Source organism: Indicator indicator, chromosome 23 (assembly GCF_027791375.1).
Source record: "Indicator indicator isolate 239-I01 chromosome 23, UM_Iind_1.1, whole genome shotgun sequence".
In the NCBI taxonomy this organism is placed as follows: domain Eukaryota; kingdom Metazoa; phylum Chordata; class Aves; order Piciformes; family Indicatoridae; genus Indicator; species Indicator indicator.
In genome coordinates, this window is record NC_072032.1 from 13,463,904 (window position 1) to 13,480,131 (window position 16,228).

The window sequence follows — 16,228 nt, forward strand, 5'->3', positions numbered from 1 at the left end:
GAAGGATGCAAGGTGCTCAGGGAGGACAAATGGGTCCAGAAGGCTTTATGGCCACAGAGTTGCTGTTGGAGAAGGCTCAGGCATCCTTTATCAAGCATTCAAGGCTAGGTTGGATGGGACTTTGAGTACCCTGGTCTAGTAAAAAGTGTCCCTGGCCATGGCAGGGTTTTGGGACTAGATGATCTTTAAGGCCCAATGCAAGCCAAACCATTTCATGATTCTAAGAAATTTGAGAGGTGTAAGCTGGACAGGGGCTGACAGTGCCCATCCCTATACCAGCAGGCACCCCAGTGGCAGCACCACAACATCCCCCACCTTGCGTGCTGGCAGGGGGGTGACTGCAGGGTTTGCTTTTTATTCTTGTGTCAGTCAGAGAAACACAGAGTGGTTTGGCTTGGAAGGGACCTTAAAGATCATCTAGTTCCAGCCCCTCTGCCATGGGCAGGGACACCTTCCACCTCCACTGCTTTGTAATCTGGCCCGTTTGTCAGGTAGAACAGGAGAAGGAGCACAAGGTCACAGGCTTGACTTACCGGCAGCCTTAAAGTTATTAACGCTGCTCTGCCTTCCACTTGGGAATTTTCTTTGCCCTCAGCTGTCTGTCACTGAGCTGCCAGAGTTAAAGCCCTGTGGTGTCAGGGCTAATGCAGGGCCAACGACAGATCAAAGGAGCCTGTGTTGGGGTAGGATTCCAAAACCTCCCTCAGAAAGGAGAGGTTGCACCTTGCTGGGGTGCACCTTGGAAGAACACTTCAGCCAAACTTCCAAGCTTCAGCAATGCCGCAGTTGCAACCACCTGGCAAAGAGCACAAACATGTTGCAAGACCTTCCAATCTGATCTGGATAAAGACAAAGCAATAAGGGGGATGTTTTGGAGCTTTGTTTTGGTTTTTTCCCCCTGTTGCAGGTCTTTGATCCTTTTTCTGTTGTGTACTGAACTCCAGTGCTGTGTGCAGGGTTGGTGCTGATGCTGTGGGCAGCTCCTTTTTAAGAGGAGAGGCTTAGGGATGGAGGTGTAGCCTGTGTTAGTCCCTGTCCCTCACTGACACATGCACAGAAAGGCCTAAATTGTTGAGGTTTTGGTACAGGTTGCGTCAGCAGCTGTATGTGGTGCACAGATGATCAGAGGATGGTTTGGGTTGGAAAATACCTTTAAGAGTCATCTAGTCCAACTCCAGTGCAGTCAGCAGGGACATCTGCAGCTAGAGCAGGTTGTTCAGAGCCTTGTCCAACCTGGCCTTCAACACTTGCAGTGATGGGGTTTCTACCAGCTCTCTGGGCAGCCTGGGCCAGTGTTGCCATCTCAGTATGAAACATTCCTTCCTTCTATCCAGTATAAAACTCCCTCTTTTAGTTTCAAACCATCACCCCTTGTCCTGTCACAACAGACCCTGATAAAAAAATCTGTCCCCAGCTTTCTGATCAGCCTCTTTAGGCACTGAAAACCAGAAGCCTCCCTGGAGCCTCCTCTTTTCTAGGCTGAACAACCCCAACTCTCTCAGCCTGGCCTCACAGCAGAGGACTTCCAGCACTCCCATTGTTGTGGCCTCCCTTGGCCCCACTCCAACAGATCCCTGTCTATGCTGAGGACTCCAGAGCTAGCCCCAGCACTGCAGATGAGGTCGGAGCAGAGGGGCAGAATCCCCTCCCTCACCTGCTGACCACACTGCTGGGGATCAGCCCAGGACAGGGCTGGCTCTGGGATGTGAGCTCATGGTACTCGTAAGGTGGCAGAGGGCTGGGAAGGAGACTGGCTGATGAAGGATCCAAATGATTTATTTTTCCAAGAGCATTTTGCATCTCTCTCTTTAAATTGTGCTTTTCAGCTCCACTGAAGTTGATGATATGATTAGAAAATCTACCAATCTGCTGCTGACCCGAACGCTGAGCAACTGTTTACAGAACGTCATCAAGAGGAAAAACGTGGGGCTGACAGAGGTAAGATGCAGCTTCTCAGAGACCCATTTCGAGGGCAGAGTGACAGAAAGGGGGTTTCACCCCTTGGAGATCTTTACAGCACCTTTAGAGATGCTGGTTTGGAGCATTAGTATAAAATATGAGGTTGGAAAATGATGCTGGAACCACACAGCACTGGTACAAAGGCATATACAGTTGGAAAGAGGAAGCTGTTTTGCTGTTCCTGTTAAAATTGCTCCTGGTTTGAATTTTCAGAGCATTATCTGAGTTAAAGTGGTGGGTAAGCGGAATTCAGGGAGCACTGGAGAAGAGCCAGGGGTGAGCTAGGAGAGGATGGGAGAATGGTCTCCATGATGTTTGAAGTGCTTTCAACACATCACTACAGTATAAACTCTATTTTGGGGCACAAAGGCAGGTTTCTGAGAAGCTTGATGCATGCTTGGGAACATATTTGGGCAGGATGGGTACCTCAGTGGGAGTTCTGTGTGCTGTTGTTAAATGAGGGGATATTAATACAGCTGCAGTTGTTTAATTGACTGTACTGTGGACATGTGTCCTGTTCTCTGGACACTAAATACCCTGTGGAGCTGAGTTTTGGAGAGCTGAGTGCATTTACAGCAGTATTTATTCACACATGATGCTTCCTCAGCTCTGTATCTCACAGTCTGGAATCTCTCTGCTCCCTCGGGGCAGATTCCTCTTCCCAAGGAGGAATGCAGCACTATGCCTGCACTGTCCATTCCCCAAATAATCTGCTGAGCTGATGATTCTATGATCTTTTCAAGGAATTAATGATACTTCCAAGTCAGTGATCCTAAAGTGGAAGCCTGGATTGTTCTGCTCTGGATTGTATTGGTTGACTTCAGCAGAGGCTTTTACTTTGCAGCTGTCTTTAACAGAACTGTGGGATCATAGTTGTGTTGGTTGGAAGAGACTTATAAGATCATCAGGTCCAGCTGTTAACACTGTCCCAAAATAGTGGCATATAGAGGCAGCTGAGGAGACAGCATTAAGAAAATTACAGCTAATGGTAGATGTGGTAAGCCAGGAGACAGCAGGGTGAGATCTGCTGGTCCCCGACACCGCCCTTGGAAAAGGAAATCTTGTGGCTTCTTTACTAATGCCTTAGTGGGATATTGTTTGGTGTCACTCAGGAGCTGGATTATTTAGGATTCATTAGCAGACCAAATAGCTGTGACTTGACAACACATTTTTTTATAGGCCTGTCACTGGTTAGGGCTGGGCTGGCCACTAGAGGAGGGACAGAAGCCCTCCATGAGCCCCTCTGCATTCCCAGAGGGAAGAGGAAGGGAATAAGAGGGAGACACTGATGGGGTGGGAAAGAAACTGGATCAGTGGGGATGGAAATGAGAACAGTCAAATGAAATAGATACAAATAGACAGAAACCAATATCCAACCCAACCCCTGATGGCAATGGTGGCACCATTGTCACCACTGATGCTGGGGGCAGTCCCAGACTGGACTCAGCAGCAGATGGGAACCAGATTCAGGGACACACGGATTGGGATTGAAGGCAGAAGGGACAGAGTCCTCCTGGGACAGCAGCCATTGAGGGAGAGTCTTGACCCTGGTGATCCCTCAGCTTTCTGCTGAAGATGATGTTCATGGGATGGAATCCCTTATTGGTCAGTTGAGGGTCACCTGTCCTATCTGCTTCTCCCTCTGGCTTCCTGCACCCCAAGGTGCCACACAAGCTGTGGCAGTGCCCTTGGTGTGCCCAGGAGCAAGTCTCAACCAGAGCCTTTTCTGCAGCCCAGCCCTTGGCAGGAGCTCTCCCCAGCAGCTTCTCCCTGCTAGGAGCAGCCCCTGGCTGTGCAATCCTGCCCTGAACTGCAGAGAGTGCCTCAGTGAGCAGAACCTGAGCTGAGAAGTCAAATCCCTGAGCAGAGGTTATGTTCTAGCTTGGGTCAGGACAGCCTGTTGTGTTTGAGCTGCACTGAAGTGAGCCCTGCCTGACAGCTGAATGCAGGAAAGGCATTAAGAGGAAATCATCTTTGGTGGTGTTAGTGACTGTCGTGGGAAATGCTTCCCCCTCCAAATTATCTTTTATTTAATTTTCTGATGTTGTTAAAGGGGAAGAGCATGTAGCAAGGCTTAGTATGTTTGTACAGCATCAGCTTTTCCTGTCAGAAGGTCTTAGAAGTTGGCACCCATTAACCTGTCACATACCTGGCTTCAGGAGCCTGATGGCTGAAAACCTCTTTTTGTCTTTGCAGCTTGTACAGATTATTATAAATACGACCCACTTGGAGAAGTCCTGCAAGTTCCTAGAGGAATTCATCACCAATATCACTAATGTGCTCCCAGAAACTGTCCACACTACAAAACTCTATGGGACCACAACCTTCAAGGTGAGAAGGCTGTGGTAGATCCAGCTTGGGGGAGCTGCTGTTGAGGGTTGGTTGGAGAGTGTTTGCTTTCAGAGCAGATGTAAGAAACTGATCTGGGCTCAGAGCTGATATTCTCATATCCTGGGAAGCTTACACCATCAGAGCAGCTTTGGGGTTGTCCTTCAGAGCATTAATTCTGTCGAGATCATGAATTTTTGCAGCCCAGGTCTCCTTATTATCTAAAGGAATAAACAGGTTCCCATACAAACCTGATTTGGGGGGCATTTCCAAATGATTTTTCATGTTGCTGTTTGAGCACTGTACAGTGTTACACACATCTGGGCATGGCTGCAAGCTCTCCTCTTTGACCCAAGAGGTGAAGAGATTTCTCAGACCTTACATTTCTGTATCTTTCCACTCCATTTAGCATTATCCCCAGGGCTGTCAGAAACTGCTGAACTTCCCAGTCTTTAAATCTTTAAATGATAACCCAGGAGTGTGCACCCAGATACTTGACAGGAAATCTTAAGGCCATAACTGGGTCAGCTGTGGGGTTGTCATGGTCAGACAGGCACAGGGGTGTCCCATGGCTGGAGGGCAGGACAAAGGAGCAGTTCTGAGGATTCTAGCAGTAGTAGAGAATTAGTTAGGTGAGGCTTGCCCCTGAGATAACTCAGCAGGAGAATAAGCCTCCATACTCCCAGGGGAGTCCATTGTTGTCTTTTCTAAAATCACCTACGTGTTCTGCCTGGGGGTGAGTTTTCTACCCTTATTCTGGCAGGGAGGCTCCTCTGTGACCCTCCTGCACCCCACACCTATACACATTTTGGTGGGTCTCAACATTTTTCCTTATGGGACATTCCTTTCTCATCTCTCTCCCATCCTGCACTAGATTTGTTCTCCTGGTCTCCAGGTTGCATCAGAGGTAGACACCAGCTCCATCTTTCCTACACTGACCTGGTGACACTTCACAGGATCACAGAATATTAGGGGTTGGAAGGGACCTCCAGAGATCATTGAGTCCAACCGCCCTGCCAGAGCAGGGCCAGAGAATCCAGCACAGGTCACAAAGGAACACATCCAGATGGGGCTGGAAAGGCTCCACAGAAGGAGACTCCACAACTTCTCTGGGTAGCCTGTTCCAGTGCTCTGTGACTCTCACAGTGAAGAAGCTCCTCCTCATGTTGAGGTGGAACCTCCTGTGCTGCAGTCTATCTCTATTGCCCCTTGTCCTATCCCACGGTCCAACTGAGCAGAGGCTGTCCCTGTCCCCTCCCCCTTTCCCTCCCACCCCTCAGATATTGGTAGACCACCAGTCTGAGTTAACCTGAGGCTGTAGCAGTTGCCTGCAGGTGCTTTGCCTTGAGCTACCTTTAGGGTGCAGTTGGGTGAACCTCCTGAGCTGCTCCTGGTGCAGAGCTGTGGAGTGGAGCCTCCATCCCATCTAACGTGCTCTCGTTTGCCAGGACGCCCGCCACGCTGCCGAGGAGGAGATTTACACTAACCTGAACCAGAAGATAGACCAATTCCTGCAGCTGGCAGACTACGACTGGATGGCCATGGAGCCGGGCAGCAAGGCCAGCGACTACCTTGTGGACCTCATTGGCTTTCTGCGCAGCACCTTTGCTGTGTTCACCCACCTGCCGGTGAGCCTCCCCCAGCAGCTGCCTTTCTTTTCCCATCTGGACAGCACAGAGCCCCTAAGTGCTGCTGTTGAAGCTGTGATTGGCCAAGCTTTGTGGGATGTGATGGAAAATGAGGCCTTGAGCTGTCAGGTCGTATGAAATAACCAGTGTGGGTTTAAGTTTCACCAACAGTTTGCTTCATAGAGTCACAGAATCCCACCGTGGTGGGGGTTGGAAGGGACCTCTGGGGATCATCCAGTCCACCCCCCCTGCTAAAGCAGGGTACCCACAGCAGCTTGCCCAGGGTCACAATGTTCAGGAAGGTTTGGAATCTCTCCAGAGAAGAAAACTCCACAATCTCTCTGGGCAGGCTGCTCCAGCAGCCTCACAGCAAATAATTTCTTCCTCCTGTTCAGATGGAACCTCCTGGGTTGCAGTTTGTGCTCATTGCCCCTTGTCCTGTCACTGGGCACCACTGAAATGAGTCTGGCCCCAGCCTCTTGCTCCCCACCCTCTAGCTCTTGCTCAGCATTTATCAGATCCTCTTTCAGTCTGCTCTTCTCCAGTCTCAACAGCCCCAGAGCTCTCAGCCTTTCCTCCTTACAGAGATGCTTCAGTCCCTCAACAGTTTTGTAGCCTCCATTGGACTCTCCCCAGTGGAGCCAAGACCATAGTTCACTGGCCATCTAGATTTTAGGTATGCTTAATGGACGTTCAAGGTTTTGAGTAGATCCCAGCTGAGCAGTGTCTGTTATTTGAGCTGCAGATACATTTCCAAATATTTGTTACTGGTTGACTGACCTCACAGTGTTGCTCTGTTGGAAGACAGCTTATGCTTCTTTCTTCTCTCTGCTGTCTAGAATCTGCCTGTGTTTATGCTGATATTGCTATCAAAAGCGTATTTGATGTTGTGTTTTGCAGTTGGCTGAATAGTGTCTCAGTGAATAGGAAGAATACAACCATCAGGGAGGTGGGGTTTTGCTCAAACAGTTTGGGATTTTCCCTTTTAAATGAGATTTGTTCTGAGCTAAATGGCTGTATGCAGTCAGCAGGTGTTTTGAGATCACAGATCCACTGAACAATGTATTTGTCCTAACAGCAATTTCAGATCTCACAATCAGGGGATGGTGGGGTTTAAAGGGACTTCTGGAGATTATCTAGTCCGACTCCTCCTGCTAAAGCAGGGTCACCCATGGCAGCTTACTGAGGATCACAATGTCCAGGTGGGTTTGGAATCTCTCCGCAGGAGAATCCACAACTTCTCTGGGCAGTCTGCTCCAGGGCTCCAGCACCCTCACACCGAAGAATTTTTTTCTCCTTTTCACATGGAACCTCCTGGGTTCCAGTTTGTGTCAGTTGCCCCTTGTCCTGTCACTGGGAAGTGCTGAGAAGAGTCTGGCCCCATCCTCTTGATCTCCACCCTTTTGATATTGATAAGCTTTGGATTCCTCAGCTGCTGGATTTCTCCATGAAGAAGGGAGATGTGACTGCACAGGTGTGGTTTATCATCTGGAGACCATTTCCACTCCTCAGCCATCGTAAATGGAATTTAACTGGGAGATTAGTCTCTGCACCAGAATATGAGAAATGGCAGGCAGGTGGGATGAGGATGGAGAGAGATGCCTCCCATGATCTATGAGGTTGGACCAGCAGCAATTTATCTTCTTAAATATTATTGTTTCATTTTTGAGTGAGTCAAAATTGTTTTGGAGACTGGGAGGGCAGCTAATCGGTCTGAAGAAGACCAAGACAGATCAAAGCAACCTTTTCTCTTCTACAGCTGGATTAGAAAGGACCCAGCTGAGGAGAGGGCTGTTTGCAGATGCTGCTGTCTGATTTTTAAAGCTGTAAGTCAGGTTCAGTGGTGTGTGAGACGTGGGCCTTGGTGGGTTTTGTGTCTCTTGGAGTTTCTTCCTTCGGAGGAGTTCTGTGATGATGCTGTCACTTAACCAGGCAAGCAGTGGTGGGTGAGAGCAAGTCAGGAAGAATGAAGGTACATCTGAAAGGCACCCAGGTTCTTTGGTGTCTCCACTGGTTTGTTCTTGTAGGGTTCAAGGGCCTTTTTCCAGTGGCTTATTTAGAAGCACATCAACATTTCCACACTTTGCTAAGTGAAAGGTAGGAGGTGAGGGGTGTAGAAGCCCACATCTGTCTGAAGGAATGTAGAAAAGTGACACAGATGTTTGTGAAAGCACCAATGGTGTGATGTGAGCTTCATTTGTGAAGGGAAAGAGTGAGAGCAGTTCAAGGGGGAAGGGAATTACCTCCAAAAAGGGTGAGCTCTAACAAAAAGAGGGTATTGCAGGATTGCTGGTGGCAAGGTAGAGCTGATTCTGCTCTGCTGGTCCAGATCCAACCCACATCATTAATAATACAGTGCTATGATCCAAGAGCAGTTGCTGCCCTGTTTGAAATGAATTTGAAGCCTGGCCCAGTTGTAAAATATAGGATTATCACATGTGGCTTACAAAGAAAAGCAAGAGACTGTGCACCATCCTTGGCAGGACATCCTTGATTCGTAGAATCATAAAATAGTTAGAGTTAGAAGGGACTTTAAACATCATCCAGTTCCAACCCCCTGCTGTGGGCAGAGACACCTTCCACTAGCCCAGGTTGCTCAAAGCCTCATCCAGCCTGGCCTTGAACACTTCTAGGGTTGGGGCATCCACAGACTCCATGCAACACTGTGGGCACAGTGGCAGTCTTAGGAGATGAGTAGTGGCAGGATCAGCTGCCTTTTGTCATGACAGTAATTACACCGAGAAAAAACCTTCAGCTACTGATCAAAGAAAACTCAGCCTGGACATGTTGATGGTTACTGTGCTCAAATGACACCAACAGAAAGGGCTGTCCTGGAATAGAACAGAGCTGAAAGTCCTGAGCCTGCAAAAATGCAGCAGCTCCATAGCCTGGCAGGGGTGAGTAATCCCATTGTCTTGGACAGGGCTGCTCCTCTGCAGGAAACCTTCCTGGGGTCAAGGCTCCAGCTTGCTGCAAGGCAGATCAAATGGCCTTGAAGGGTCTGGTCAACTCAAATCAACATTTTGGAGAGGAGCTGAAGAGCAGCAGAGATGCTGAGTGAGCTAAAAGGTGACTCTGAGCCAAAAGTTGAGCGTTAGGTTTTGTGTTTCCCTTTTTGGATATATGAGGCTGAGGTTTTCCTGTATTAACTGGGGAGAATTCCCAGAATGGTTGAGGGTTGAAGGGATGTGTAGAATCCTAAAGGCTGTAGAATCATAGAATAGTTTGGGATGGAAGAGACATTCTTGTTCCTTAGGAGAAGAGACCAACTCTGACCTGGCTCCAACCTCATTTCAGGGAGTTATAGAGAGCCAGAAGGTCTCCCCCCAGCCTCCTTTTCTCCAGGATAAGCAACCCCGGGTTCCTCAGCTGCTCCTCCCAAAACTTGTGCTCTAGACCCCTCACCAGCTTCGTTGCCATTCTTTGCGCACTCTCTAACACCTCAATGTCCTTCTTGAAGTGGGGGGCCCAAAACTCAACCCAGTATTCTCAATGCAGCTTCTCCAGTGCTGAGTGCAGGAGGACAATCCCTGCCCTGGTCCTGCTGGCCACACTATTGCTGATCCGAGCCAGGGTGCTGGTGGCCTTCTTGGCCACCTGGGCACACTGCTGGCTAGAAACATTCACATGATCATCTTCATGTGATGGCAATTGCTTGATATTAGGAATCCCTGGAATCTCTTTGCTTTTTTGCATCTTCCTTCAGGACACCAAGTCCCACCAGCGAAGGTCATGCTTGGCGGGTACAGCGTGTGCCGCGGGGGAGGAAGGGTTCACGGCGAAGTGAAGGAGGTTTTGGTGCATACCACTGCTGCATGACATTTGCATGGTGGTTTTAGAGCCACAGTTCGAAAATTCTCTTCTGAGTGCCCAAAATGTCTCCAAGCAAATAGCACGCTGGTGGAAATCAAAGCAGCAGTAACATTTGGCTTCAAGGCTGCCCAATTCCTGTGTTAACCAGGGAGAGTCAGTTACTGCTGCTGAGCTTTATTAACATGGGGTGCTTGGGCCTCCTTTAAAAAGAAAACACTGGGTGTTTTTTATTTAAGGGATAAAAAAAACAAACCACCAAACCTAAAAAGAAAAAAAAAGTATTTTAGTTAAAGAAAAAAAAAAAAAGGTGGTTTCTATTTTTCAGCAAGTTTAGGGCCATGGCCTCCAAAAATGAACATTTCCAGCATAATACTTTTAAGAGAATGACTGAAAAAGCCCTTTTGTCTTTGATGGCTGATTGTTGTTTTTATTTCTTGTTAGACAAGTTAATGTAAATCGCCCTGACAGGGCTACTCCAAACACACTGATTTGTTGACATTAAGCTTCTCGGAGATGGAGGGTTGTGTCAACACCTACGGTGAACTGTCAGGTTAACAAAGCAAGGATGTTTTCTTGGGGGAGGGGAGCAGAGTTGGGGGGTGTTTTGTTTTTATTTTAAGTTTCCTTTAATCCTCTGTTAGTCTTGTATCTTGATAACCTCCTTTGGAAGGTAATCAGGGCAGGTCAAGAGGTGAAGCTGACCCGGGAAGGGGAAGCAATCTTTCAGCGATCGAACAAACTCTAACCTCTCTGCTGTCTTGAGCAGTTCAGCCTGAACTCTTTGCAGAGGGTTTGGGGTTTTTTTGAGTTGGTTTTTTTTCTGGTTTGGTTTTTTTTTTTTTTTTGTTTTTTTGTTTTTTTTTGTTATTCCTTTTGTGCTTATTTTTGCCAGATGGCAGGCACAGATTTCAGCTGGAGCTGTGCAAATGCCTGCCACATTTCTGCCTTATTCACCATAGTGGCATCTCTTCCCAATTGCAAATAAATACTTCAGCCCCAGCAGCTCTTGCTTTGGAAGGAAGAAGGAACCTTGGAGGTTTTGTTCTCTTTTTTTTTTTTTTTTTTTTTTAATTAAAGAAAACAATTATGTAGAATCACAGAATCATTTTGGTTGGAAGAGACTTTTAAAATTATTGAGCCCAACTGTTAACCCAGCACTGCCAGGACACCACTGACCCATGTCCCTCAACACCACATCTCTACAACTCTGAAATAACTCCAGGACTGGTGACTCCACAACCTCACAGGGCACTTCCCTGTGCTTTTATTTAAGAAGGAAAATCCATCTGTAATATTTTAAAAGTAAAATGCCTTGAACTTTGCACCAACCACAGCCTTGACCAGGTTGGGAGGGACCCAAGTAAAAAATAACCATCATAAAACCATCATACGAGCACCAAAAAAAGACACCTTCACACTTGCTTGAGTCCTGTCTGTGCTTAGGTAATGTTCCCTTGCCCTTGGAAGAGGTGGGCAAGTTTTGCATGAGCTGGTCCCTGCTGTCAGTGTCACAGAAAGGTGGGGTTGGAAGGGACCTCTAGGGATCATCCAGTCCAACTCCCCTGCTAAAGCAGTGTGACCCACAGGAGGCTGCCCAGGATTGCAATGTCCAGGTGGGTTTGGAATCTCTCCAGAAAAAGAGACTCCACAACCCATCTGGACAGCCTGCTCCAGGGCTCCAGCACCCTCACAGGAAAAATATTTTTCCTTAAGTTTAGGTGGAACCTCCTGGATTGCAGTTTGTGCCCTCAAATTCAATAGAGTGTAACACCCATCACCTCCATCTTACAGGTGGAAGAGCTGAGCCATGTGGATGGTGACTGGCAGTACGTATTTAATAGCAGTAAAACTGGTCTTGTGGTACTTTGATTTCCTCTTCATCCTCCCTAGACCACGTTCAAGGAACCCATGTTTTGCCTTTTGTCATACCCTGCCAGCTGCTGAGCAGGCAGTGCCTCGTTGGGAGCGTCGATGGCTTGTAGGCATCTGGGAGTGATGACTGTTTTGAACCTCTCTGCCTTTCTCACTGTTGCTTTGCTCTCTTCTGCCTTTGACTTTGAACTCCCTGTGTTGTCCTCTGTAGGGGGATGTAGATGTCCACTCTACAATGTCGGTGAGTACAAGACTGCGTGTCGTGCGCGTTTGGTCTGCTCTGCTTGCACCTCAGATGTTAGAGGGTGACTTGAACGAGAAAAGGTCCTTAAGCCTTGGAAGGGAGGAAAGGAAAAGCTTAAGTAGAAGTTTTAGTTAGTGGGGTGAAGGAAAGACCAAGAGAAGTGGCTTCTTCCCAGGCACATTGCTCTCAAGAGTGCAGTGTCAGTAGCACTGCTGAATTGTTTTTGGAGCGTGTGGCCTTTAACTGGCTCCTTTTATGACTCAGACATCCCTAAATGTCCAGTGGCTATGGGGAAGTGCCTTGTGTTAGGGAAAGCATGGTGAGATCTTCAACCTCTGCTTGAAAGAGAAAAGATCTGTAGAAAATTTCCCCTTACTACCTGTGTTTTGTTCAACCTTCCTGCAGGTAGTTTGGGTTGGAAGGGACCTTTAAAAGTCATTTAGTATAACTTCCCTGCAGTGAGCAGGGACATCTGCAACTAGAACATGTTGCACACAGCTTAAATCAGCCTCACCTGGAATGTGTCCAGCTATTGGGCATCCACCACTTCTCTGGGCAACCAGGGCCAGTGTCTCACCACCCTCACTGTACAAGATTTCTTCCTTCTCTCCAGTCTAAATCTCCCTCTCTTAGTTTCAAACCATCAGCCCTTCTCCTGTCACAACAAGCTCTGCTAAAAGTCTGTCCCCAGCTTTCTTATCAGCTGCATTAAGTACTGAAAGGCCACCAGAAGGTCTCCCTGCAGCCTTCTCTTCTCCAGGCTGAAAACCCTCAGTTCTCTCAGCCTGTCCTCACAGCAGAGGGCTTCCAGCCTCATATTCTAGAGAACTGGTCTAAGAACTCCAACCTGAAGCTTGGACCACTAGACCTTCCCTTCTGACAGTACAGTAGAACAGTATTTTATGCATAAAATACTGTAGATTCTTGATGCCTACTGTCTCTCTATTTGGATTAGGGGCAGTTAGCACCAAGAAAGCAAAGCAGTCCTTTGGGACCTGCCTTCTCGTTCAACAAACCCTCTGATTGTCATTTCTGCCTGTTTTGTGTGCTGGAGAAAAAAAGCTGCAGCATTTTCATGGAGAGATGGCAAACAAAGTGCTCTGGAGCTACCTTGTTTCCTCTGTTCCCATGTCTGCCAGCCCAAGGTACGGGCAAGCAAAGCCTGCCTTTTTTTTTGTTGTTGTTATTGGTGCAACCCTGCTAGACGTGGTTGTGAGATGCAGCTGGTGCGGAGACGAAGCCTCTACCCCAGCTTCTGCTTTTCCACCTTTAACCCCTGCTCTTCATTTTAATGCTGAGCTGCCCTGGCAGTATTGATATTCCGTGCCGCGGTTGGATGCTTGTACCCCCTTTCCTGGAAACTGAGCATAGCTAAGCCTTGAGTATTTACAGGCTCTGGGCACCTGGGGGTTTCTAAGTCAACATCGAGGTCTCAAATCAACGCCAGCTTCTGGAAAAGAAAGAGCCTTGTTAAAGCAATTTGAGGCCAGCTTCCATCAAAGCCCTGGCAGGGCTGCGGGACCTGCCCGCGCTGCCGGGGAGCAGGCGAGGGATGCTTCGGGCTTCCAGGAGCGGTGTTGAATGTCCACCATCCGACGTGATGTCCTTAGGGCGTCCCCAAGGAGAGACAGCTGCAGAAACTGGGATTGCCTCTGGCTTTCCAAGGACTTTCAACCATTTCGAAGCCAGATGTATTTATTTCTTTAATTGAATCCAGTGCCTAGACAGCTATGGAGTCAGCTTCCTAGGGAGAGGGGTGCATTAGTTTCATTAAGGTAAATCAATGAAAAATAATACCTGGAGGTCCCCTGGAAAGGGTCAGGAGTGGAGTAATCCCTTTATATGGTGGGAGTTTGCTGGCTTGCTCTTGGGTTTTGTTTTTAACTGCTGCGGACTCTAATTTTCCTTTTAACCCCTCTAATTTTCCATTCTCTCGGTAGTTTGTATTAATTGGTGGAATTAAATTGCTAATCCATCTAAAAGAGACTGAAGAACAAAAATCTGATTGCACAGGGAAATAGCAGGACAAAGGGGTGGCTGTAACTGAGTTTCAAATGACTGGTGGGAAGTCATTGTGGCTAATCCTGGAGGTTTCTTGGTGTTGTAGGTACAGACACGTATTGAAAATGTGACTTTCCTGGGATGCAGACATGGACAGGGCATGAACAGCATCCAAACCCCTCCCTGTATGGTTCTCAGGGGGATTCCTCTGCTCTCCAGAGATGATCTGAGTCTCTTGAGGGCTTGTCATGAAGGTTGGGCCCTTCAAACGAGGTTGCTTTGGTGGGGAGAAAATGGGCTGTTGACCAGAGCAGTACTTGCATGGCTGTGTGGTCCTGTGCTGCTGCAGTCTCGTGGCTCTTTATTACTGCCTTGGTCTTCTCAAGAGTCTCCAAAATACCCCAAACACTTAACAAAATGAAGAGGTAAAAACAAGAACTAATGGTGGCTTGAAAAGAAGGAGCAAAGTGTTCAAAGGTGGTGGATTTAGCTTTGCTGGCTGGGGAGAAGGCTGACCTCTGCTTAACCTGGGAGCAGTAGTTAACAACAATCTGGGTAAGCCAAGTTATCTTGTAATTACATGGTTTCTTCTCTGCTTTCAGCACTGAAAAGTAATTGAAACTACAATGCCTAGTTCCATAAATCCTTTAAACCAGGGTGTGCACACTTCCCTAGGTGCTGCTTCCCTTTGTGGAGTCACCTTGGCATGTTTGGCTTGGAGGTTTATTTTACAGACTTAGATTTAGAAAGCCATTTTCTGCTTACTGCTGCATGCACCTCTGTACACAGAGAGTCAGATGTGAGGTGCAGGTTGTTTGGCAGCCAAAAATCCATCCTTGATGTAAGGAATCTGCACCAGAGCTCCAGTGAGTGCCTTCCAGAAGTCCCAAATGCAGTTTGGTGCTTCCCCCACCATTTACTGAATTTAAGTGGAACAGCAGGCTCTTCAAGGTGATATTTTCCTCTTATTTTACCCACTGGCAACCTGAAGGCTTGTCAGGCTCTTCTTAAGTGGTGAATGTGCAAAGGAATGTCAATGAGCACCACCTCTGCTTCCAAAGCTCCCCACTATCTTCCATAACCTACCCATGGAAGGAGACCCTAGAGTAGGGCAACCTTCACAAAATCAACTTCTTCAGCCTTCATAGAAGGTGACTCTGAACGAAGATGTGACCATTAGGTTTTGTGTTTCTTATTTTGGGTACATGAGGCTGAAATTTCCCTGTATTTATTCAGAAGAATCCCAGCATGGTTGAGGTTGGAAAGGACCTCTGGAGGCCATAGAATAGTTTGAGTTGGAAGAGTCCTGCAAAAGTCATTTGGTCCAAACCCCCTGCAGTCAGCAGGGACGTCTGCAATGAGATCAGGTTGGTCAGAGCCCCGTCCAACCTGACCTAGAATGCTTCCAGGAATGGAGCACCTACCACCTCTCTGGACAGACTTCAGATGCAGTGTCACTTGGGGACCCTGTGGAGAGCTCATTTGAATTGGGCTTGCACAGCGAAGCTTCAGGAGCTTGTGCTCATCGTTCATTATTGATAACGTGGTTGAGTGGCAGTGATGTGGTTGAAAGGAACTTCTGGAGATCATCTAATTAAAGCAGGAGGTCCAGGATCACAATGTCCAGGTGGGTTTGGAATCCCTCCACGGAAGGAGACTCCACAACCTCTCTGTGTAGCCTGCTCCAGGCCTCCAGAAACCTCCCAGCAAAGAATTTTTCCCACCTGTTCAGATGGAACCTCCTGGGTTCCAGTTTGTGCCCACTGCCTCTTGTCATGTCACTGGGAAGTCTCCACCCTTTAGATGCCGATCAGCATTGCTCAGATCCCCTCTGAGGCTGCTCTTCTCCAACCTCACCAGCTCTGCTTGGAAGGAAAAATCCTCCTGAATTGGGTGTTGACGGCTCACGGGGTGGAGCTGGAGCGGGAGGGGGTTGTTGGTAGTTTGGAGCTGATGGATTTTTCCAGTCTGTTCCCCATCTGTGCTCTCGGTGTGTGAGCTGCGTTTCCGCGGGCGCTCGGACGTCACGGCAGCGCGTGGCCCTTCCGCCGCAGCCCGGCCAGCACCCAGCTGCGTAAGCAGGAGTCTGCAGCCTCCAGATGTGTCTGAAGGGAGACAAGCTCTTCATGGCAGTCTGCTGGAGAGGAGGGCAGGGTGCTGTGCTCCAAGCCTCCAGATATTTCCCCTTTTTTCATAGAATAGTTTAGACTGGAATAGACCTTTGAGGTCATTGACTCCAAGCCTTAACCCAGCACTGCCTGAGCACCAACTGAACCATGGCCTGCAGCACCACATCTGCGTGGCTCTGAAACCCCTCCAAGGATGGGGAAGCAGTTCTTCACCATAAGGGTGGTGAGACACTGAAACAGGTTGGCCAGGGAGG

At 48.2% G+C, this 16,228-nt stretch overlaps 1 protein-coding gene across 4 annotated transcripts in view; it reads left to right on the forward strand.

The window, feature by feature from the left end:
• Positions 1-16,228, forward strand: part of EXOC6B (exocyst complex component 6B) — a 273,058-nt gene that overhangs the window by 171,781 nt on the left and 85,049 nt on the right. For 2 of the 4 annotated variants that reach the window (XM_054391402.1, XM_054391401.1), the window contains exons 16-18: positions 1,827-1,938; positions 4,156-4,290; positions 5,736-5,915. In XM_054391402.1, the coding sequence (XP_054247377.1) occupies positions 1,827-1,938; positions 4,156-4,290; positions 5,736-5,915 (427 nt within the window). The remainder of the gene's footprint in view (positions 1-1,826; positions 1,939-4,155; positions 4,291-5,735; positions 5,916-16,228) is intronic. The other 2 variants (XM_054391404.1, XM_054391403.1) reach the window with 1 other exon arrangement.